At 61.7% G+C, this 21039-nt stretch overlaps 6 protein-coding genes across 6 annotated transcripts; all 6 read left to right on the top strand.

Annotated features, from left to right (window-relative positions):
* Positions 1-847: 847 nt before the first annotated feature.
* LDBPK_260350 (hypothetical protein, conserved) lies at positions 848-6328 on the top strand (the record flags this gene model as incomplete). Its single annotated transcript, XM_003861576.1, has 1 exon — positions 848-6328. The coding sequence occupies one exon, from the start codon at positions 848-850 to the stop codon at positions 6326-6328; it is 5481 nt and encodes a 1826-aa protein (XP_003861624.1).
* A 972-nt stretch (positions 6329-7300) lies between these two features.
* LDBPK_260340 (hypothetical protein, conserved) lies at positions 7301-10060 on the top strand (the record flags this gene model as incomplete). The annotated part of the gene is made up of 1 exon (XM_003861575.1): positions 7301-10060. One exon carries the CDS (start codon positions 7301-7303, stop codon positions 10058-10060), a length of 2760 nt encoding a protein of 919 aa, XP_003861623.1.
* A 1217-nt stretch (positions 10061-11277) lies between these two features.
* LDBPK_260330 (hypothetical protein, conserved) lies at positions 11278-12306 on the top strand (the record flags this gene model as incomplete). The annotated part of the gene is made up of 1 exon (XM_003861574.1): positions 11278-12306. One exon carries the CDS (start codon positions 11278-11280, stop codon positions 12304-12306), a length of 1029 nt encoding a protein of 342 aa, XP_003861622.1.
* A 1421-nt stretch (positions 12307-13727) lies between these two features.
* On the top strand, positions 13728-15074 carry LDBPK_260320 (mitotic cyclin, putative; the record flags this gene model as incomplete). Its single annotated transcript, XM_003861573.1, has 1 exon — positions 13728-15074. One exon carries the CDS (start codon positions 13728-13730, stop codon positions 15072-15074), a length of 1347 nt encoding a protein of 448 aa, XP_003861621.1.
* Positions 15075-16779: 1705 nt separating this feature from the next.
* On the top strand, positions 16780-17676 carry LDBPK_260310 (C-1-tetrahydrofolate synthase, cytoplasmic, putative; the record flags this gene model as incomplete). Its single annotated transcript, XM_003861572.1, has 1 exon — positions 16780-17676. The coding sequence occupies one exon, from the start codon at positions 16780-16782 to the stop codon at positions 17674-17676; it is 897 nt and encodes a 298-aa protein (XP_003861620.1).
* Positions 17677-18494: 818 nt separating this feature from the next.
* LDBPK_260300 (6-phosphofructo-2-kinase/fructose-2,6-biphospha ta se1-like protein) lies at positions 18495-20498 on the top strand (the record flags this gene model as incomplete). Its single annotated transcript, XM_003861571.1, has 1 exon — positions 18495-20498. One exon carries the CDS (start codon positions 18495-18497, stop codon positions 20496-20498), a length of 2004 nt encoding a protein of 667 aa, XP_003861619.1.
* Positions 20499-21039: the final 541 nt, after the last annotated feature.

The following is a 21039-nucleotide window of genomic DNA, read 5'->3' as shown; positions in this document are numbered from 1 at the left end:
GCCGTTGTGGCACCTCCCATGGTGTGCCAAGCCGCCCTTTTCTAGTTCGTGCTCGCGCGTCGCCATCTCGCTCTCTGTTCTCCATGTAAACTACCTGTCCGCTGCCTCGCGTCGCTTGCTCGACTTTGCTGAGGTGTGGAACCGAAGCAGCAACACCGAAAGTTTCATGCGCGCACAGGGTCTTGGGCGTTGTGCATGCATCTGCGTGTCGATCTGTATCGGTCGTTGCAGACGTACGCGTGTGTGTGACCCTCGCCACCCCCTCCTGCCGAGCCACGCTCGGATCCTCGCCCGCCTCGCCCCGCTACAGGTAGACAGGCAGGCAGACGCTTCGCGGACGGAGTTGGATGCGCAACAACGCGTCTGCGCCCCGCTCGTAGCAAGTGGCGCCTCGGAGAGGCAAAAGAGCTCCTTTCTGTGACCAGCAGACGAACTTCCTCCTCCCAAGGCGCGCCGTTGCAGACGCTATAATGACATGAAGTGCCTTGCGTGTGATTGGCCCTTCGCACGCCCCCGCGCGACGTGCGCGCCCCCTCGCTCTCACGGCGTGCGGGACGGGCGAACTTTCACGTACTACTTGCTGCCGTCCATTTCTTCTGTTTCGGCCACGCCTCTTCGCTACTCTTTTGTTTTATTCGGAGCTGCTGCGGCGGCTCATCACCGCCAACCCCCTCCCTTTTCTTCCTTCGATCTCTCCCTGTGTGTCTTCACGCACGGGGTGGCCCATCACTTACACAACAATCGCTAACGCATGCGCATCGAGGCAGAGAAGGAGGGAGCGCCAAGCAAAAAGAGACGTAGAAGTGGGATCGGCTATCGCGTCTTTGCCTGGCGTGGGTCTGGGCGTATGCGCCGTGCGCGACAGAGGCTTGGGGTGCGGCGGTTCTCATACTGGGCAATCGCGACGTGGCGGCGGAATACCGAGGCGGCGCGTCCTCTTCGAAGATGCGGTACCGCCGCTGAGGGCACTGCAGCTTCGGCCTCGACAACGTTTCCCTCCGCGGCGCCCCCTTGCCTTCCGTCGTCGTCGTTGGCGACCTCTACGGCAGCACCCAAGATCCTCCGCGATGCCGCCGCACTTTTTGACCACTACTTCAACGACGTGTCGACCACGCTCGACATCGCTCCCATCAAGCGACCACATGTCGTGGGGAGTCTCGTGTGCGCTTTGGAGGAGTATCCAATCAGCGTCGTCCTCGTGGAGCAGTGCTGCGGCACCTCCGCCGAGGCCGTGACCGAGAGTGTGCGGTGGAGGGCCATCCATAGCGCCCAGGGAATGCGTGGGGCGTCGTGGAAGTCAACGAAGACGTTTCTTGTGCATCACCTGTGCACTGCTCGGCCGAACGTGGTCGAGCTGCTGGAAGCGCTCGATTTGACGCTGCGAGTGCGGCTGCTGCGGCAGGATGACCTCCCTGCCACTACTACTGAGGAGCAGGAGGGGACGCGTCGCGACGAGCGCGGCGGCGTCTCGGATGCGTCATCACGAAAAACGAAGAAGTCGACTGGGCAGAGGTGGCGGTGCTCCGCTGAGCTGTACGATACGTGGCACACACAGCCACGCTTTAAGCCTGTAGAGCCCGCAGCCGGTGGCGGCGAAGAGTCAGGGGGCGATGAAGTGGGCGAGCTGCTGGATGTGATTGAGAGAGCTCTAACACGGGTGGAAGCGAAGCTGCGGCAGCTGCACATGCGATACGCGAGGGACAGCGTGGAGGAGGCTTGCAGGTTTGTCCAGGAAGCCGGCGGCGACTTCTGTGAGACGCAGCTCACAATGCGTGGCCTGCGGGCGTGTATGGAGAAGGGCGACCATGCGCCACACAATGCGACTCGGCACTGCCCGTGGTGGGGCGAGGTGCGAGCACGCCGTTGCTGGTCTCTCCAGTGCAACGCGGACGTGGACGTGAAGCACTCAAAGGCCGTGGGGTTTCACCTCTGCCTTGCCTTCACGCTGCACGCCAGCTGCAGCGGCGAGACCAACGGCAAAAGTGATGTGGCGGCCGTACTGCAGTCGTCTGAAGCACATCGTGGGCTTGCTCAGCTTGTGGAGAACAAGGCAGCGGATGGGGTGTCCCGCCGCTACACGAACCCGGCGAGCTGTTCGGCTCTCCTACAAGGCCTGTACGCGGTATCCACCCTTTCACGCATGCTGGCAAGTGGGCGCTTGTCCTCCGTTAAAGACTGGACGTGTGGACCAATGGACTTGGCGAGCCACCTCGTGAGCGCGGCGGCCGCGCTTTCTCCGACGGTCGCCTACGACTGGATTGGCGCCACTCGAGGCGGAAGCGATTCACTTGCGCAAGGAACGCCATGTAGGGCACAGGAGACCGTGCCCACTGCCGCGGCTGCGGGGCTACCGGCTTGCGTTCGCTGGAGCACCTTTGTGGGGCGGGCCAGCTTAGACGACTTTGTCGTCCATCTCCGTGGGACGATTGGCTCACGAGGGCAGAGCGCTGCGAGAGATGCCTATGCTTTGCCGCCGCTGTGGCCACAGCTGGGTCTTCTTTACCCCGGCACACCCGAAGACCGATGCGCCGCCTTGCGCGAGCTTCTACGGCACGAGCATGGTCTGCGGGGGCTGCCTCGGGTCTCGGTAACCGTATGCACCACGCCGCTCTTCTCGCTCGAGTACGACGCGGAGCTCATAGTAAAGGACAGCGATGCCAACTCGAAGCGAGTTTCACATGACACGGCAGGCGACCTCACCAGCATTCAAATCTTGTGCGGTGATTGCTACGCGGACGTCGCTGCTGCTGCGCAGGTACACACGCCATGGGCAACTCCACTCTGCAAAGCCGCTCCAGCACCTTTGCCGGCGGCCACCGCGGTAGCCCAGCGCGGCAAGGGCGATCAGATGGACAAGTGCTCTGTGTGCGCCGACACGGACAATCGAACCCACGACGCCGCCAGCCCCGCATTCGATGCGCTGCAGTGCATCTCGGTGGATGTGCTCTCCATCAGTGACTCCATGTCGGCGATGGGGTTCACCTCTGCGACATGGACCGCCAGCACAGCAAAGCTCGTGGCAGAGCGCGGCGCCAACGCCGCTCCTGCTGTGTTCGAAGGCGCGAACACACTCTCCGGCTACAGGCGAATTCTCCGCTTCTGTGCGAAACGGCCGGTGTACAGGACGGCGTACCTGCCACGGCGCAGCTCGCTACAGGAGGCGCTTCAGTGTCTTCTCGTCACCATGGCAGCCAGCGGGTCCAACGCTAACGACGACCTTGGCCGCTGCAAGCGAAGGGGGGACGGGTGGCCAGGTGCGCACACGGAGGAAGCAGCGATTCTGCGCGAGCAGCAGACGCGAACCGGTCATACACACCTCGGGCGTTGCGGCACACTGATGCTCATTTTCCCCTTCAACGCCGGGGCCGCTGCTCTGCAGGCGCAAACAAGCGCCGCTGCCAAGAAAATGCAACAGGCTCTCTTCTCAGCCGTGCAGGAGCACTGCCGTGATTCGGCGCAGCTCTCTGCGTGGATGCCTGCTCACACCTCATCCACGGAAGCGACCTTCTTCCACTCCTGGCCTCTGACGGCGCAGTGGCTGGTGCCTCACGGCAGCCCACTTCATGTGTCGCTGACGCCGGTGGTCTGCGAGGAAGCAGCGGCACCGCGGCGTCGCCATGACGAAAAAGTGGCAGAGGACTCTTCGGGACATGGCGCCGCCCAGTATGATCTGCACCTATCCACCACGGCTTCCCCGTCAGCGTCGTCGGCGCCGGTGTGCAGCAGAACGGAGCCATGCTCGCCATCGTCGGCCACGGCTGTGGTGACGCGGCTCCCTGCCAGTGCGGCGTGGCTTTCAACGGCGCACACTGCGATGAGGAGGGCCTTGATGCTCTCACGCCCTGACCTGTTTGCGTATCCTGGTCATCGTGTCCCCGCATCGGCTGCGCTTGGCGGGGAGGAGGGTAGCGACGACACGGCAGGTGTGCACGGGCTGCTTGTGCGCTGTGCGACCTTCACGCAGGTGGTCGAAGCACTTCTCTTCACAACCACCTTTGGTGAACCGGACGCGTTGGACACTGAGGACGTTCTAAACGAGCTCTTTGGCCACAGCGTGTACACGAAGAAACGCGGCGCTGTGACGGAGTTGTGGCTCATCGTCGCTCCACGCATGTCACCTGTACGCCTCTGCACTGTGAACATGAATGAGGGCAATCTCGGCGGATCCTCAGAGAGAAAGTGGTCCATGCTGTTGCAGTGCGTAATGGACGCATCCTGCCCCGAAGCGAGGGCGACCGTGGAAGCAATGCGGCACCTGCGAAGGCGTGTCGCGGCGCTGGCCACCGAGAATGACAGTGGTCGTCCGCCGCCGCAATGCCAACTTGCGTGCGAGTGGGTCCTCAGGCCTGCGGCTGCGAACGAAACGGAGCCAGTGGAGTGGGTTCAGGTGTTTGTGGCAGAGCTGGTGCGCGGCTCACCTGTGTCGTCGACGTCGGCTTCTGGCCCTCGGTGGTCAAAAATATCCATGAGGCGGAAACGGCGAGGGGACGTCACGGCGCAGTCCAACGACGGTGCGACCCCCGCGAAGGTGCCGACGAGTGTGATGCATCGCGAGGAAGGCCCAGACAGCTTTGGTGTCTTGTGGAGGATGCTGCACTCTCTTGCCCTGCAACCCGCAGAGACAGCCAGCTTGCCCACCACTGCGTCCGGACAAGATTTGTCCAGTGCGCCCATTCCCTCTCCTGGTGGGTTCATCAAGGCTGCCCAAAGGGCACTCGCGCGTCAGCGCGGTGTCGCACGCGTGACTCACCGCTACGACAAGGGTCTAGGAGGCGTTGTTGTCGAGGGATGGGGACGACTGCGGCAAAACGGAAGCGAGGCGCCATGCGAAACTCCGATAACACTCGTGGCTGAGCCGATGCCGCTGCACTGTGTCCCCATGCACGTCATGCAACTTTATCATCGCCTTCTCGTAGAGACGCACGAGCCTCCCCGTATCCAGGAGGCAGTGTGGGAGCGGCTGGGGGCCGAGTGCGAGAAGACCTCGACGGAGACGATCGTGCAGTCTCTATGCGAGAGTCTGGGCTGCACGCCTGCCGATCTTCAGAGCGTGGAGGCGCGGTACATGAAAGTGTGGACGGCCCGCCTCGAGCTCCCTCTTCGCGTTTTCGGGTTCTCTGCTCCCGTGACGTTGTCACCTCCTTCATCCCCGTCTTCGCAAAGTCCCTGCTGCGACGCCCCGCACGCGCTGTACGTGTACTGCCAGCGCTCTTCAAAGAGGCAAGCGATACGGAGTGTGTACACTCTCCTCTACCAATGGACTCGCTATCCACAGATGGTGGCGCCGGCCAACGGCGCACAGTTTCGCGTTGCGAGCAACAAGAGTTCCGTGTGGCCCAGCTGGAGTGCCGACTCTCCATCGTCGCCGTCGGCGCCATTACCGTGTCCAGCGACCACTTCCACAGCCGAACCTAGGCTGCCAATGATGACGGAGTCGGCAGCGTGGGCAACAGAGGTTTGCGTCACACCGACGGCTCCGCGTGCGCCTCAGACGCTGCGCTCCATCCTCGACGCGGCCCACGCGCGCATGGAAACGTCTCTCGGCGCACTCGTGGGCTGCAGGGCCGGCCGCGTGACGCTGCGGCTCAGTCAGACGTTTGGGCTGCAGCTGATGTACAGCGTGGGTGCGGCGGGGGCGCAGGCGGAAGCCCCCGAGACGGACTCTGTCCAGCTCCTGCGTGAGGCGTGGGTGCCGCTTGTGTGGGCACCAGCGCAGATTCTCAGCGCCGAGGTGTCGGTACTGCAGCGCCTCCTCACGCACTCGACCACCACCGTGGGCGGCGGCGACACCGAAGATATGCGAAGCGTGCTGCGAGAGCTCGTTTTCACCAATGGCCGAGCGCAGCGAGCGGCATTGCAGAGCGGGCGTGATGCACGCGCGAAGGAGTTTTGCGTCTCGTTTTTCCGTCGCTACTTTGGCTGGCGCGTGTGCGAACGCGACGACGTCGAAGACATCTCCGTCGGTGACGATCATGGCACCGTCGTGATAGTGCAGAAAGCGGAACAGGCACCGTTGCCCCATGGCGGGCAGCACTGCACTCCAAATCGATTCGCCTCCTCGCGCCGCAGAGGCGGGGCGCCGCACGGTGAGCACAGAAACGCGACGGCTACTCTCCAGTTGACGCAAATCGTGCCTGGCGCCGCAACTTCCGTCCGGCTGGGGAGGATACTTGTTGAGGTGACGGGTGCGACCCCCCAAGCCGCCTTGGACGCCCTCTGGGAGCCGTGCACCGCACAGATCGAATCCGTGTTCGGCGTGTCGTGCAGTATGCCGTCACGCGAGGCGGACGATCAAATTTTGCTCTTTATGCAGTCGCAGCTGGAGTAACCCTCTGCCAACTCGCGCATGACTCGCAGAGGGGGAGGAGGCAGGACAGGCAATGACACGAACGCACAGGTGCGCTCGTGAGCTCGCGTTCATGATGCTCACCACGACACTGGACCCAGGAGGCAGAGCGTGTGCGTGTGCAACGGAGAATCACATAGTCCCCAGCCAGGACGCGGGGACAGGCAACGCGACAGAGGAGGCGGGCATGGATGCCGTGCTTGGGCTTGGCCGGATCTCCGTTTGCCCCACGCGTACATGCGCCCATGTGTGTGCGCGCGCATCTGTCTTATCCTTGACCCATCTTCGTTTCAATCGCCGTGGAAACCCACAAGCGACGGACACGAAGCGCACGCATGCTCGCGTGCACACGCACGCGGCGCGAGAAAGGCAGCGGTGCAGACGCGCATGCACAACGAGGGAGGATGGAGGTGCGCGCACGGTCGGTTGCACAGGAGACTTCAGAGGGCGGCGGGCGGGAGAGGCCGCCCTGACAGCTTCGTCCTTCGTTGATCGGCCCTCTTCCCCTACTCCGCCCCTCTCCTCCATCGGGTCCCGCTAATGCGAGATGCGGCTTCGTGTCGTCAACACTGCACCTTCTCATACCTCTCGCAGCCCCCCTCTCCCTCCAACACACGCATAAACAAACACACACTGCCTCGTCTTTGCCTTTCCACTCTCCTTCCTCTGCACCCAAACAACCGGCACACGTGCCCGGGTGTCTGTGCGTACGAGCAGAGACCGGAACAGAACAGAAAACACAGACGAACAAAGAGTGTCACGCACCGACGCGCACGCGTATGAAGGGACGACGCAGGCGACACCAACGCACACGTGCGCGCAACACATCGGACGCGCTGCCGACGCATAAGAGGAATAAGCGCAGATAAAACGCACTGAAACGCGCGTAGTTCAGAGAGGAGGCTGCCTTTTGGGGGTAAGGATACAGCTGCTGCTGCTATCCGTTCACGCACGATGGACTTGAAACAGAGCGATCTCGATGACTTGGCGACCATCGATCTCTCAGACAGTTTCATCGAGGCGAACCTCGACATCAGCAAGCGGTTTGACGAGTGCACCTCGCGCACCACTCTGCAGGATGTATGCGCCGCCTTTGTGCAGTCCTTCCTGGTCGAGAAGGGAGAGTGGATCTCCTCGCTGCACGTCTCGCTGAAGGAGTGCCTGACTGTGCTGGAGGGGATGGAGACTGTGCTGGAGAAGTTCATTGAGCAACTTGATCGAATTCAGCATGACATTGGCGAAGTGCGCGAGACGCTGGCGAAGACGTCCATTGGGCTAAACAACGCGCGCGTGACGGAGCGGGTCCTGTGGACCGCGATCTCGCACCTTGTTGTACCACCGGAGCTTGTGCAGATCGTGACGCGGTCGAATGATGGGGAGCTGGGAATGCTTTTTCAGCTGACGCTGCGCGAGCTACTCAAGTACTTGAACTACCGAAAAGGCACGTGGCAGCGGCAGCAGCCAGCCCCTGCGGAGGTCCGCGGATCCGCCGCTTCACCTGGCACCCGTAGCGGTACCGCCCCCCAGCGCGCCTCTCGAGAGCTGCGTCTTCCGCTGACGGAGTTCACCATCTACACGGAGCTGCTGAGTATTTTGGACGGTCTCACCGTGTTTGCGTGCATCAAGGTCCGCGACTTTCTCTCGCGCAAGCTGTACGTGCTGACGGTGCCCAACACGAATGTGTGCATCCAGCAGGAGAACAGTCTCAAGCAGCACGCCGTCTTTGTGCACTTCCTGCGCTCCGCCCCGCCGTTGCTGCGGCACACCTTCGCGCGCGGCACGGAAGGCAATCATCAGCTAACTTTGGTGCCCTACCGTATCACCCGTGCCATCTACAACGAGTTCAAGCAGCAGTACTGCCTCATCATGTCCTCGCTTTACCTCCGCAAATTTCAAGGCTACATCCTGACCCTGAATGCTATGGAGTACAGCACCGCAACGAGTGCCTCCTTCGGCTCCGTGGGCAGCAACTTGCTGAGCGGCTTCACGAGGATACAGCCAGCTGCGCCAGAGACCGTGTACACGCTGCCAAGCTTGACAGCTGTGCATAGCAGAGGATCCCCTGTCGACGACAGGGTGTTCCAACTTGGCCAACGAGGCGAGATCTTCGCGCGGGTCTTCGCACCGCCGCTGATCCCAACGCTGGAGAAGGCAGCCGGTCGCTGGCACTCGTACGAGGAGACGCTGCGCTCCGTGCTGCACCTGCTCAGCGACACGGTCACGCACGAGTACCTCTTCACGTTCGAGTTTTTCGCCGGCGACACGTCCGTCCACGTTGACGTCTTCCAGCCAACGCTGCAGTTCATTGTCGACTACGTCTCCGAGGCAATGCTGCTGCAGTCCTCCGGAAGTGTGCGACAACTGATGAATCAGCACCCCCACGCGAGCGTGAACCAGCGCGCGAAAGATGACACCTACGGCTTGTTGATACTGATTCGCATCTGCCACGAGTACCGCTTTTACATGAAGACGGTCCGCAAGCTCGCGTGCCTAGACACGTTCTTCGAGTCACTGCTAGTTCTCCTGTGGCCCACCTTCAAGCGCACCTTCGACGCGCAACTCGTCGCACTCCGCTGCGCACAGGTTCCGTCGCTTGCGGCGGTCACCGCGCACATGCGCTCGGTCGCGGAGCGCATCGCAACGGTGCACCCACTTGTGCGCAATTATACGGCGCTCTCTTGCTCTCTCCTGGGTATCGCTCTCGGGGCGGCGCTGGCGGAAGAGCGAATGGGGACGGCACAGTCTGAACAGACGAATCCGGCGCAGCAGTCGGACAGGTCGTCCTCTACAACGTCGTCATCGTCTTCGGCAGGGCACATCGCAAACGCAGGTAACAGTGGTGGTGGTCGTAGCAGCCCGCGACCAGCAGCTCCACGCAACTCATCTAGCCTAGACGTCAGTCGCAGCACGTTCACCGCCCTCATGGACAACGCCGCTTCGCGTGCCTGGGACGATCCAGAGCACGCCGAGCTGCGTCGGGTTGCGGTGCAGATGATGGCGGCGGAGGATGAGGAGGACGCGGCGGAGAGTCAGAGCCGTTTCGTCGCGCTTGTCGGCAACATCGACTTTTTGCGCGTGCAGGTAATTCACTATGCCGAGGAAATCGTCAAGCACATCCTCGCGCACGCTGACTTGACGGCCTCGTCGCAGTCTGTTGGGGGCGGCGGCGATGCTGCGGTGATGCGCGACGCATACGTGGTGAACCAACTCCATTACATGTTGACTGCCGCGCAGTGCGCCGTCTTCCCTGGCGAGGAACGGCGCGGCACCACGTTGGCAGACCGCTTCGACTTCAGCCATCTACGCAGCATGTACAGCACGTACCGCACACGTTTGCTTGAGGAGCTGCTGGACATGCGCTTGTACGACTTCATCAACGTTGCGCGAAGTGGGGAGGAGGTGCCACCGCCCGTGCTGCTGCGCATCGCGGACCACTTCCTGCTCTCCTGGAAGCCGGCGCTCGATGCAATGCGGACGCAAGTGATGTCTCTCATGTACGACGCGCAGCTGGCGCACGAGGTGATCGCGCAGGCTTGCATGGAGTGCCTTGTGTGCAACACGCGCTTTCTTAAGATCATCTCCGCTGCAGTGGAGTCGCATCCGTCGGCGTTTGCGCAGCGGCCAATCCGCACGTTGATCGTGTCGAACCAGCACATCCTTCTGCACATGCGGAACTACTCGATGCACGTGGACCCCTCCAGCCTGCAGCGGTGACACACCCCGACACAGCAGTCGCTCTCTGCATCACCGCGCTTGTGCGCTTTGTTTGTGTCAGCGTGATAGGGGTGATCCTCACGCAACGCATGCCTCGGCGGAGGAAAAGGGGGAGAGGGGAGCGCGGCGTCACATCTGCTGCCCCCCCCCCCCCGCCGACGAGTGCGAAGGCATCTTGAGGGAGGCGTACGACGGTACGCGCGCTGGTGTGTCTTCCCCGAGCCCCCTTTCGCTGCCCCCTCGCCCCACACGGCAACCGTTGCATCTCGTCGCTTGACCTGCGCTGTACCTTTCCTCTGGGCCGCCTCATTTTCTGTCTCGGTTTCGCTATCGCTGTTGCAACGACTAGATGGTACCCGACTCCACTCAACTCCTCCCCGCACCGAGCACGCCCCCCCCCCCCCCCGCCCGCCCGCATAACGCAGCGCTGACCGCAGGAAACACAGCATGGCAACAGTCGCCGCACCGTGGAAATCGGCAAGGGGGGGGGGGCGGGGCGGGGCAAAAGAACTGCAACTCTGCCCACCAGGAGGCGAAAAGCGGGTCGCCGGGATGTCGGCTTTTCCGCCGTAGGCCCTACTCCGTGCCATTTTCGGTGTGCCCCTGGCCCCTCCTTTGTCGCGGATGTCGTCTTTTCGAACCTCTACCTCCCCCCCTCCTCATGCACCGCCCGCGTCCGACACCTGCAACTTCTGCACCGCATCACTACCATCTTCCGCACCCCATCTGCCACGGTCGCGCCTTCACGCTCATATGCGTCTCTCCTTTTTCCACCGTCCCCTAGCATGTCTGCCCGCACAGGTGTGGATCACAGCGCGTACGTCGCTGCACGCGCGCCTCGTCGCAAGTCCTTTGCTTGCGTGCTCCCTCTGCATCGTCGCGGCTCATCGGCCCCCTTTCTTTGCCGACGAGCAAAGAAGCGTGCCGCGGGCGCCTCGCGTTGCCGACCGGTGCTCTCGCCACTCCATCGTCACCCGCCGCTCGCCCGCCCGCTCTCCTCTGCCAGTTCGTCTTTGGGGTTGCCGCCGTTCCTTGTGTGATCCTCGCTCCGCCGTTGTAAGGTGTCCCCCCCCCCTTTTCCGTCTTCCTCGAGCACGACCGATTAACGCGTTGACGGAACTCGCCGCCCTCCTCTCCGCTTTCGTGCTTGGGATCACTGCTCGACCGTCGTTGCTCCCGCACACCACTGCACACGAAGAGGGAGGGGACCAACGAAAATGGATCAGATCAAGGAGTACTACCAACGCTGGTGCGACATGCCGCAGCCACGCAAGATCAGGGTCATCAACCTCGTCGCCTTCGCGTGCTACTTCCTCTTTCTGCTTCTGCTCGTCATATATGCATTTGGGCGGACTGGGCAGCGGACTTTGATCATTGTGCCCACTGTTCTCTTCACCGACGGCACGCCGTACAACATGCAGATGATTCGCTATCTTGCTCAGCGCCGCGATGTCATCATCAGCATGATTGTCGTGAGCAACAACGCACTTGCTGTCGAAAAGCTGCGCTCGAATGTGGGTAACGTCGAGGGCATCCTCAGTGCGCTCCAAGCGGAGGGGTACACGAAGACGGTCCCGGTGTACGCATCGCATACGTCCTCCCCCAACAGCTTCGAGGCGCCGCTGGACGAGATGCTGGCGAAGCAGTCCGTGAAGTTTGTCATTGTCGGCCCGTGCACGGAGGCGGCGCACTTTTTGATGGCGTACCCGGCGCACCGCTCTAATATCGTCGACATCTTCGTCGCCGGTGGCGCCTTCAACAAGGCCGGCAACGCCAACTACCTCTTCAGGGCGAACGCGAAGGCGGAGCGGAACTTCTACCTGGATCCCAAGGCGGCGGGCTACATTACGGAGGCTTCGCACAGTCGGCCCGTGACACTGTTTCCTATCGACGTGACCGTCGCATGGACGGAGGAGGCCTATGCAGTCATTGTGTCGAATCCTTCCTCCACGGCCGCGAGCGTCGAGACGGTGGCGACAGGGCTGCGGTGGTACTACCAAACTGTCGACAGCACGCGCAGCACAACGGTGGGTTTGATGGCAGCCGCCTACGCGTCCGATGCGCAGGTTCGGGAAACCGCCCTGTACACCTCCATTCCTGTCCGCGTGCGGACGGCAGAGACGAACATGACGAATGGCCAGTCGTACCGTCCCGCCTCGGGTACGCCGGTGCGCGTCATGCTGAGCGTGGCGGCAGACACCTTCTTTAGTCACCTGGTCAACGTGGACAAGCTGCCCCTGGCGTAGTAGCGCATCTGTCGCTCGATGAGCGGTTTTGCGGCGTACGCCGGATCGAGAGAAGGCTGCGGCGAGAAAAGAAAAAGGTCAAAGGCGAATGCGTGCCCCAAGTGGGATGTATCGCCTGTGCGCTCTGGCTGGTGTGGCAGGTTGGCTTTTAGGAGAGTTCCACGAGCCGGAACGCGACGGGGATGGGCAGGCATGTGGAAACGGTGGCCAGTGGAGGTAGGGGGGGGGAGAACGAGGGTGCGCATCTACGCGACGCAGCGGGACTCGTGTTGTTACTCTGCCGCGCTGTTGAGTGCCATCCGGAGTTCCCTCGTCGATGCATCGCTTGTAGGCTGGTGTGTGTGTATATGTGTGAGTGTGTGTGTGTGTGTGTGGCTCAGTTACGGGTACGTTCGACCGCCGCCCCTTTCGGTTTCACAGCCTCTCGCGCCACCGCGGCCGTCGCCTCGACGGCACCCATTAGTTGCAACGTGCGCAGCACACGGCGGGTGTCTGTCGAGGTGTTGGTGCCAAAAACATGCACCCTAGGGTGGAGGTGTGCCGTGCACCGTGGAGAAAGACGCGAAAACTCACAGACAAAGGAACGGGGGCTTGTGCAGCAGTGTTGCGTGTTAGGGCCCCCTCGTCTCGCCTCAGCATCTCGTTTGCTCGGAGGAGGAGGCACGCAGAGGGGGCGGGTGGAACATCTACCGTCCTCTTGCGGCTCGTGCCTCCCGTATGATGGCATGGGGAGGGTGTGGGCGCCACTATGCTTGCTGTTCTTGCCTGCCGTCATCGTGAGCAGCCAGGCTGGGAACTGGCGCCTTGGTCGGCAGCGCCCTCTCCACCGTGAAGACGAGCAAGGAAGGGGGCTGTGGATGGTGCGGGGGCACTGCGACAGGTGCGCGCAGATGTATGCAGTACACATGGTATCGTCTGAGGGGCAGCGGTGCCATTTCGAGCCCCTATCTCGCTGTGCAGCTATCTCGATCACCTCCCTGTTTCCCCCTCTTTGCACATACACACCCGCGCGGCCGACAGACACGCAGCGGAGAAACAGAGACGTTATTCTACCGAAAAGAAGGTACAGTGGTGCCGCCGAGTCGCGAGCAGCCTTCGCCTCTTCCTCTGCCCCTAGCCCCTAGCCCCTCCCCACCGCCACCACCCGCAGCGAAGCGTCTGTGTGCACAGCCTCACACCTGCAGGCGCAGCCGCATCACACACACTCCTGTCTTGCTCAAAGCCCCAGTCTTCATTGCCATTTGTTGAATTCCCACGACATGTCGGCAGCGATGGACACGAGCCGCAATGGCGCCGGGCCTGCGAAAGCCGTTTGTGCAGCGCCGACCCGGCACGTTCTCGCCCCTGTTCCAGTGAATCTATTGGCGCCACCCCTGCCTCCCCGTGGCACCACCCTCGACTGCTCGCAGGTGGTGCTGCGGATGCCAGCCTACGTGGTCGCCAAACAAGAGGCGGAGAAGATGCAGAAGGAAACGTTGCGGCCGCTGACGTTCAGGATGATTCAGCAGCGCATTCGCGACCACTTCGTGCGCGACTTGGACGAAGAGACGGAGCTCAGGAACAACCGCTACATCCTCTCGACCGCGCAAGTCGAGCGATTCCTTTTTCCTCTTTTCCAGCGCGCCGACGCGAAAGCAGTGCGCATTCTCGGAGAGGTATGGGGACGCTCCCGCGACCCCTCGCGTAAGCTGAGTGATCAGATCGTCGCCGTCCTCACCCGCCGCCAACACGTGCTGCTGCAGGGGACGGAGCTGACGCTGATGGAGCTGAAGGAGAAGGTGCTGTTGGCGGCGCGGTTGCAAGAGCCGCTGACGGCGGGCGAGGTCCGTCAGCTGGCGGTCCAGCTGGGCCCCAACAACCGCGTGTGGGTGGAGGAGTGGCTGCGCGCCCGTCCTGCAGAGGAGGCGGTGGATTTGCTAGCGCTCTGCACCGCGCTGCGCGATGCGGTGCAGCAGCGATTCGGAGTCTTCACGTTTTCGGGGGCTTACTACCCCACAGTGCTGGACGACTTGATCGACATGGATGAGCGCGCGCAGAGCTCCATGGTGTACCCGCCGAAGCAGGGCGTGCCGGCGCAGTCCGTGCGCGCACGTGCCTGCGAGGAGCTTTTCATCTTCACCATATTCTGCGGTGTGCCGCTCTCCCTCGACGCCTATTTCCTTGCCGTAGCCCTGCTCGACCGCTTTCTTGCCCGTCGCAGCACCCCGAAAGAACAGTTGCGGCTGTACAGCATGGCAGCCCTGCTGCTCGCTTCCAAGTGCGATCATTCATGGCCGACGTTGGACCCGCACTTCGTATCCGTCAAGATGAAGCTCGCACAAGAAGACGTCATGACAGCCGAGGAGGAAATTGTGCAGACGCTGGAGTTTGACACGGCCGTGTCCACGCTGCACCACTTCTGCGAGGCACTTCTGCTCCACCAAGACCCGCCGGCGTCCCCGGAGCAGCGCCAGCTGCTGGAGTATCTGATTGCCTCTCTCTCGGTACACACCTACTACGGCCAGTACAGGCAGTCCTGTCTGGCAGCTGCGGCACTTCACAGCAGCCGCCACGCTGCCCGGCTCGCAACCGGCGAGCCAAGTGAGCCCGTGCGCGTACTGCTGCCAGTCGTGTACGCTGCACTGCAGAAGAACAGTGTGGAGCGCAGTCCGGGTAACCTGATAAAGCAGATCTACGCTCAGCCAGAACGCCACGCCGTGAGCTTGACCCCTACCGCAGTCTTGTTTCCCAGTCTGTCATGCCGCTCCTCTCTCAGCGCCAGCGAGTGACTGTGAATCCTCTTTTCCACACTTGCACAGCGATGACGACTCCGTTCGTGCCGTGGCCACGTCCCTTCCGAATCCACCACCGCATCGATGCACCGCATCAACCCCCTCTTCCCTTCCCTTCCCTCTCACTCCCCCGATGCCACCCTTTACGCGGTTCACCCCTCGCGATGCCGGTCCAATGCACGCCACCGGTAAACCATCTCCAAGAGAGAGGAAGGCGGGGGGGGGAGGCGGGACGAGGGAGAAGCCGTTGCGACCTGGATAGACGCACATGCGCACATGAGCACATGTATACATAGACGCACGCATGGATAGATGCACACCGCCCCGAAAACAAAGTGCCGTACTTCTCTTTCTCGTCAGTATTGTTTGTTCCGCAACCGTTGAGCGTGTCGCACGAACATCACCCGTCTCTCTTTCTGCTGCGATGCAGGGGAGCGGGGCCATCTTCATTAGGATCCACTTGGCGCCACCCTTGTTGTGCAGGGGATGGTGCCGCTGCCTTGGACCTCCGCCTCCCTACCCCCTCCCGCGGATGCCTTGATCTCTCGTATTCCTGATTTTTTTTTTGCTGTTGTTGTCCACACACGCAGGCGCACGTTGACTTGATGCGCACTGGTCACGCGAGTGGTGCCCTTATATGGATGGCGAAGTGGGAGGACTCGGTGGAGGTGAGAGCGCGAGCGAGCCGCAGCCGTGAAGAAGCGCGTGCGTTTCTTTGAATCGCAAAGGCAGATGAACGGAAAAAGCAATGCAGCAGGAGGCAGCCCACGTGGGGGTCGGCGTCAGCCTTGCGCGGAGACTTCGAGGGTTGTGCGTGTGATACCTTCAAGGTTCGACGCGGCTACTCTTCTTCCTCTCTCCTCTCTTCTTCCGTGCATTACTGTGCATCCCTAACGGCGAGCTGCTCCTTGTAGTTGCTACAGAGAGCTTCGGTCACATCTTGACCGATGAAGCCCCTTGTAAGGTCTGCGTCACGTCATACCTTGCTGTATGTGCACGCAAACGGATTCGATGGGCGTGTGTGTGTGTGTGGGTAGGTGTGTATCGCTGCGACTTGCTGCGGCTCGCGCGCCTTCTGAATGCTGAAGCTTCCGTTGTCGCAGCTCTTTTTTCTGCTATCGTGCCGACATTCTTATCTCTCCTTCCCCGTTTTCAACGCCGCAACGCCTTACACGCCCACTTGGCGCACGTATGGATGCTCGTGCGTGGGTGGCTCTCATGCTCATCGGCGGCGGCTCCCTTTCCACCACTGTGGCTGCACCCTTCTGCGCCACACGATCGGCAACGCCGACCAGGACATCGCGCATTTCGCCCTTCTTTTCTTGTCACACTCGCACCGACTGGCGCCGGCCGCTCCTTGCTCTCGTTGTCGCACGCACTGCCATCACTCCGATTTGGTGGCACTTTAAGTTTACACCGGCATAGACTCATCATCAGTGTGCGGTAACGCACCGATCCGTGCCGCCTCCCTCTTCCCTGCCCTACCCACGTCTGCACAGCTATACCGGCCTCTCCCACGGCACGGCCTACGCGGCAACGCTGCCCCGGCATCGATACGCAGCAGGGCTGGGTGGACACCAGGCGAAAGCGAAGACCTTCCACAGCCCCCGCCCCCTACACCCACTCCCCTTCCTGTAGCCACGGCCTTCTCTATCGTAACCATCAGCTTGGCGTGTACCTGTCCGTGTTTTCCCTGGCCACGATGCCGTCTGCTCAGATCATTGACGGCAAGGCGATTGCGGCAGCCATCCGCAGTGAGCTGAAGGATAAGGTGGCGGCCTTGAGGGAGCTTTACGGCGGCAGGGTGCCAGGGCTCGCCTCCATCATCGTGGGGCAGCGTATGGACTCGAAAAAGTACGTTCAGCTGAAGCACAAAGCCGCAGCGGAGGTTGGGATGGCCAGCTTCAACGTTGAACTGCCCGAGGACATTTCGCAGGAGGTGCTCGAGGCCAACGTTGAGAAGCTCAACAACGACCCAAACTGCCACGGCATCATTGTCCAGCTGCCTTTGCCGAAGCATCTCAATGAAAACACAACCATTGAGAAGATTCACCCACGCAAGGACGCCGATGCGCTGCTGCCCGTCAACGTCGGGCTGCTCCACTACAAGGGCAGGGAGCCGCCCTTCACCCCCTGCACGGCGAAGGGCGTCATTGTGCTCTTGAAGCGCTGTGGTATCGAGATGGCTGGCAAACGCGCGGTCGTGCTGGGCCGCAGCAACATTGTTGGCGCTCCAGTTGCCGCGCTCCTCATGAAGGAAAACGCCACTGTCACCATTGTTCACTCGGGCACATCGACAGAGGACACGATCGATTACCTGCGCACCGCCGACATCGTCATCGCGGCGATGGGCCAGCCCGGGTACGTCAAGGGGGAGTGGATCAAGGAGGGGGCCGCCGTTGTGGATGTCGGCACGACGCCCGTACCGGACCCATCGAAGAAAGAGGGCTATCGTCTCGTCGGTGATGTCTGCTTCGAGGAGGCTGCGGAGCGCGCAGCGTGGATCTCACCGGTGCCCGGTGGTGTTGGCCCCATGACGATTGCCATGCTTCTCGAGAACACTCTCGAGGGCTTCAAGACCGCGTTGGGCGTATCCTAGGGCACGCGCGCTCTACTTCGTGCTGTTAGCGTATGCGTACCACCAGGGGAGAGCTGATGCGAGAGGAGAGGCCATAGCGGGTGGGCTGGGTGGAGGGCGGTGAGGGTGGGGAGCGAAGGATGCCGCGCTGTCGGTGTTGCTGGATTCACCGGGGACGACAGTCTTCGTCCCCCGCATGCCACGCCGTTTGCGGCCCGCTTTGCCTTGGGCGGGAAGTGTGTTTGGGGGGATGCATCGTCTTTCCTCTACCAGCAACATAGCATGCACAGCGCACAGCTGGCGTGGAGTCGCGCCAGCCTTTCCTCAGCGTCCGATCACACGTGAGGCATTTCAACATCAACGCTATTCTCAACCGCTTTCAAAGTGCCCAACGCGTAGCGGGCTGGCTTAGTGGTGAGGGAACACTGTGGCGGCCTCAATGCAAGGACGACCCGCTCTCGCCGCACCGGCGCATGGCGCTATTCATGTCGGCCCGAGACTTCCCCTCGGCGACCTCTTCCCTCAAAGGAAGCAGCAGCTTACGTCTCGCTCTAAAAGCGAGGTGGTACGCTCCGGCTCCCAGAGCGCCACGCGCGTTTGTGGATGACTTCTCTTTCCTCGGTAGCCCATAAACTTTCCTGCACGGCCCACTCTGTTCCAACGACACGTATGTCGTCGCCGCCATCGGCACGACGGCGAGAACACCCTGCGACCGCCCCCACTCACTTCTCTCCTTGACCTCCTTTCTTGCTCTCCGCTGCGCCATCTCCAGCGGTGGGCTGGGACACACACGCGCACATACACATTTACTCGACACACGAGTGCAGGTGTGCATAGCGATGTCCGAGGCGTCGCCACCCCCGGTGGTGGCGACCGCGAGTTCGGCGGTGGCCCCGCAGCCCTTCGGTGGCGCCGAGACCTCGAGGAAGCGGCGCCTGAAGCCTATTTCCTTTCACCGCATGGCCATGATCCAGGAGGAGATCGCGCGCATTGACAAGCATCTGGAGGCGCTGGAGGCGAGCGAGAGCAAAGTCGTCGATCCTGACCCGGTTGGGCAGCATAACCTCACCACCGAAGACGTCATCGACCCCGTTGTGCTGCACATGCTCACCGTGGAGCTGTGCCAACTGGCGGCCTCTGGCGACGCCGTGGGTGCCCGAATTCTACTGACCGGCGGCGCAGATCCCAACAGTCGCGACTACGATGGCCGTACACTGCTGCATATTGCATGCATGAACGGTCGCCTCTCAGTGGTGACCGTGCTCCTTGAATTCGGCGCAGATGCGTCGCTGCTGGACCGCGACGGCAACACTCCTCTTGAAGTAGCGGAGGAGAACGGCTTCGGCGACGTCGCGCAGCTGCTGTCTGGCTACTTCGACGCGGAGGCCAACGCCGTGCCCGACTCCTTCACCGGGAAGCCGCCCTCCTTCGAGTCTACACCTGTGTCGATGCACCAGCCAGACTTTTCTGCCGTCCCGCAGCCCATGCTCGGGTCGCTCATTGTCATTATGGTCGGGCTTCCCGGGCGTGGCAAGACGTATGTGGCGGAGCAAATCCGGCGCTACTTTCAGTGGAACGGGCTCACGTGCAAGATCTTCTCGCATCAGGCGTGCCGCCGTCGTGTTGAGCGGGCCATGACGGACCGGGCGGACAGAGGCGACGACGTGTCATCGCCGACCGGCGCGACCGAGCTTGAGTTTCGAATCTCCAAGGAGCTGGCGCACGACCTCACCACCTACATCTGCAAGACCAGCGGTGTCGCCATCCTCGACGGCACGCAGACGACACATGCACGACGGCAGTACCTGCTACGCGCGATTCGCGACACGCGCCTCATCAACATGACGCGCGTCGTCTTTGTGGAGCTGGTGAACAACAACAAGGAGACGATCCACCGCAACATCCTGCGCGCCAAGGAGATGTTTCCGAACACGCCAGAGGACTTCGTGGACCGCTATTACGAGGTCATCAAGCAACACAAGGCGGTGTACAAGACACTCAATCCTCTTACGGACTGCGACATGCCCTATATTCGCATTGAGGATACTCAGACGTACTCGCTGAACATGATCACTGGTTGGATGCCGAGTCGCCTCGCCTTCATGCTGCACAATCTCAGTCCAACCCCCATGAACTTGTACCTCACTCGCGCTGGCGAGTACGTGGACTTGCTGAGCGACCGCATAGGCGGGAACTCGCGCCTCACCGAGCGGGGCCGCGCCTACAGCCGCGCCCTCTTCGAATACTTCCAAAAGGAAATTCCGTCAACGACGGCCTTGACCGTCATGACGAGCTGCGCGAAGCGGTGTACGCAGACGGTGCACTACTTTGCGGAAGAGTCCATCAAGTGCCAATCAACTGCGAACCCCGCCTCGGGGCAGGAGGAGGGCAAACCGTCTCTGCGCTGTCGAGTCTTGTACTTTCCTACCCTGGACGACATCAACCACGGCGACTGCGAAGGGCAACTGCTGTCTGATGTCCTGCGAACCATGCCGAACACGTTGCAGTCCATGAAGGCGGATCCATACTACACAGCGTGGCCGAATGGCGAGTGCATTCACCAAGTCTTTAACTCGCGACTCGAGCCCCACATTCACGACATCCAAGCCAGCACCACCCCCGTGCTCGTCGCCTCTCACCTCCACCTCTTGCAGGGCCTCTACTCGTACTTTGTGACGGACGGCGACAACATCGTCGCCCCGCAGAACGCGTTCCAGATTGATATCCCGTTCGAGCACGTCATAAAGATCCGCATGGTCGGCCTCAACCGTGTCGCCGAGCTTATTCACCTTTCTGAGGCCGTTGATGCCATACTGCGGAGTGACACGGAACTGTATACATGACAGAGCCTGAGCGAAGAACGACGGCAGCGGCCGCGTCTCTGTTCCAAGTATGTTTGTCGCTTGCTGGCTTGTGCTCTGCCTTCCTCTTCTGCGTCCTCGGGCATCTCCCTCAAAAGTACAAAATGAAAGATCGCATGTGTGCCTCCTTGTGCGTGTGTGTCTCTCTCTCTCTGCGGAGCGCATCGCCGCTGCCGTCGGCGTGTGTGCGCGTGCCTGTCGTTCTTACTCCCTGCATCGTTGGAGCGGTGACGGGCAGACGCCCGAAGGAAAAACGCCTGCGGCGCATTGATGCTGCCGCCGCTGCCGCGGAGTAGAGCGACAGCCAGCGTCCTCGGTGATGCGCAAGAGAAGTGGAGAAAACGTGCGTCACGGCGCCTCGTGCGATCGCGTGATGCTATTATGCCTGTCGCTGCCCCCATCGCTGCTTCACCGTATCTGCCTGCCTTCGTCGGGGCTTTTGCTTGCGATGCTCCCGTGTAGTTTGCGTCTCCATCTTTCGTGCCTTCCCTTCCGTGTAACTCGTGTGCGTGTGCGTACGCCT

Source organism: Leishmania donovani, chromosome 26 (assembly GCF_000227135.1).
Source record: "Leishmania donovani BPK282A1 complete genome, chromosome 26".
Taxonomy (NCBI): Eukaryota; Euglenozoa; class Kinetoplastea; order Trypanosomatida; family Trypanosomatidae; genus Leishmania; species Leishmania donovani.
The sequence above is the reverse complement of the archived record's forward strand: the minus strand, read 5'-3'. Positions and strand labels throughout refer to the sequence as shown.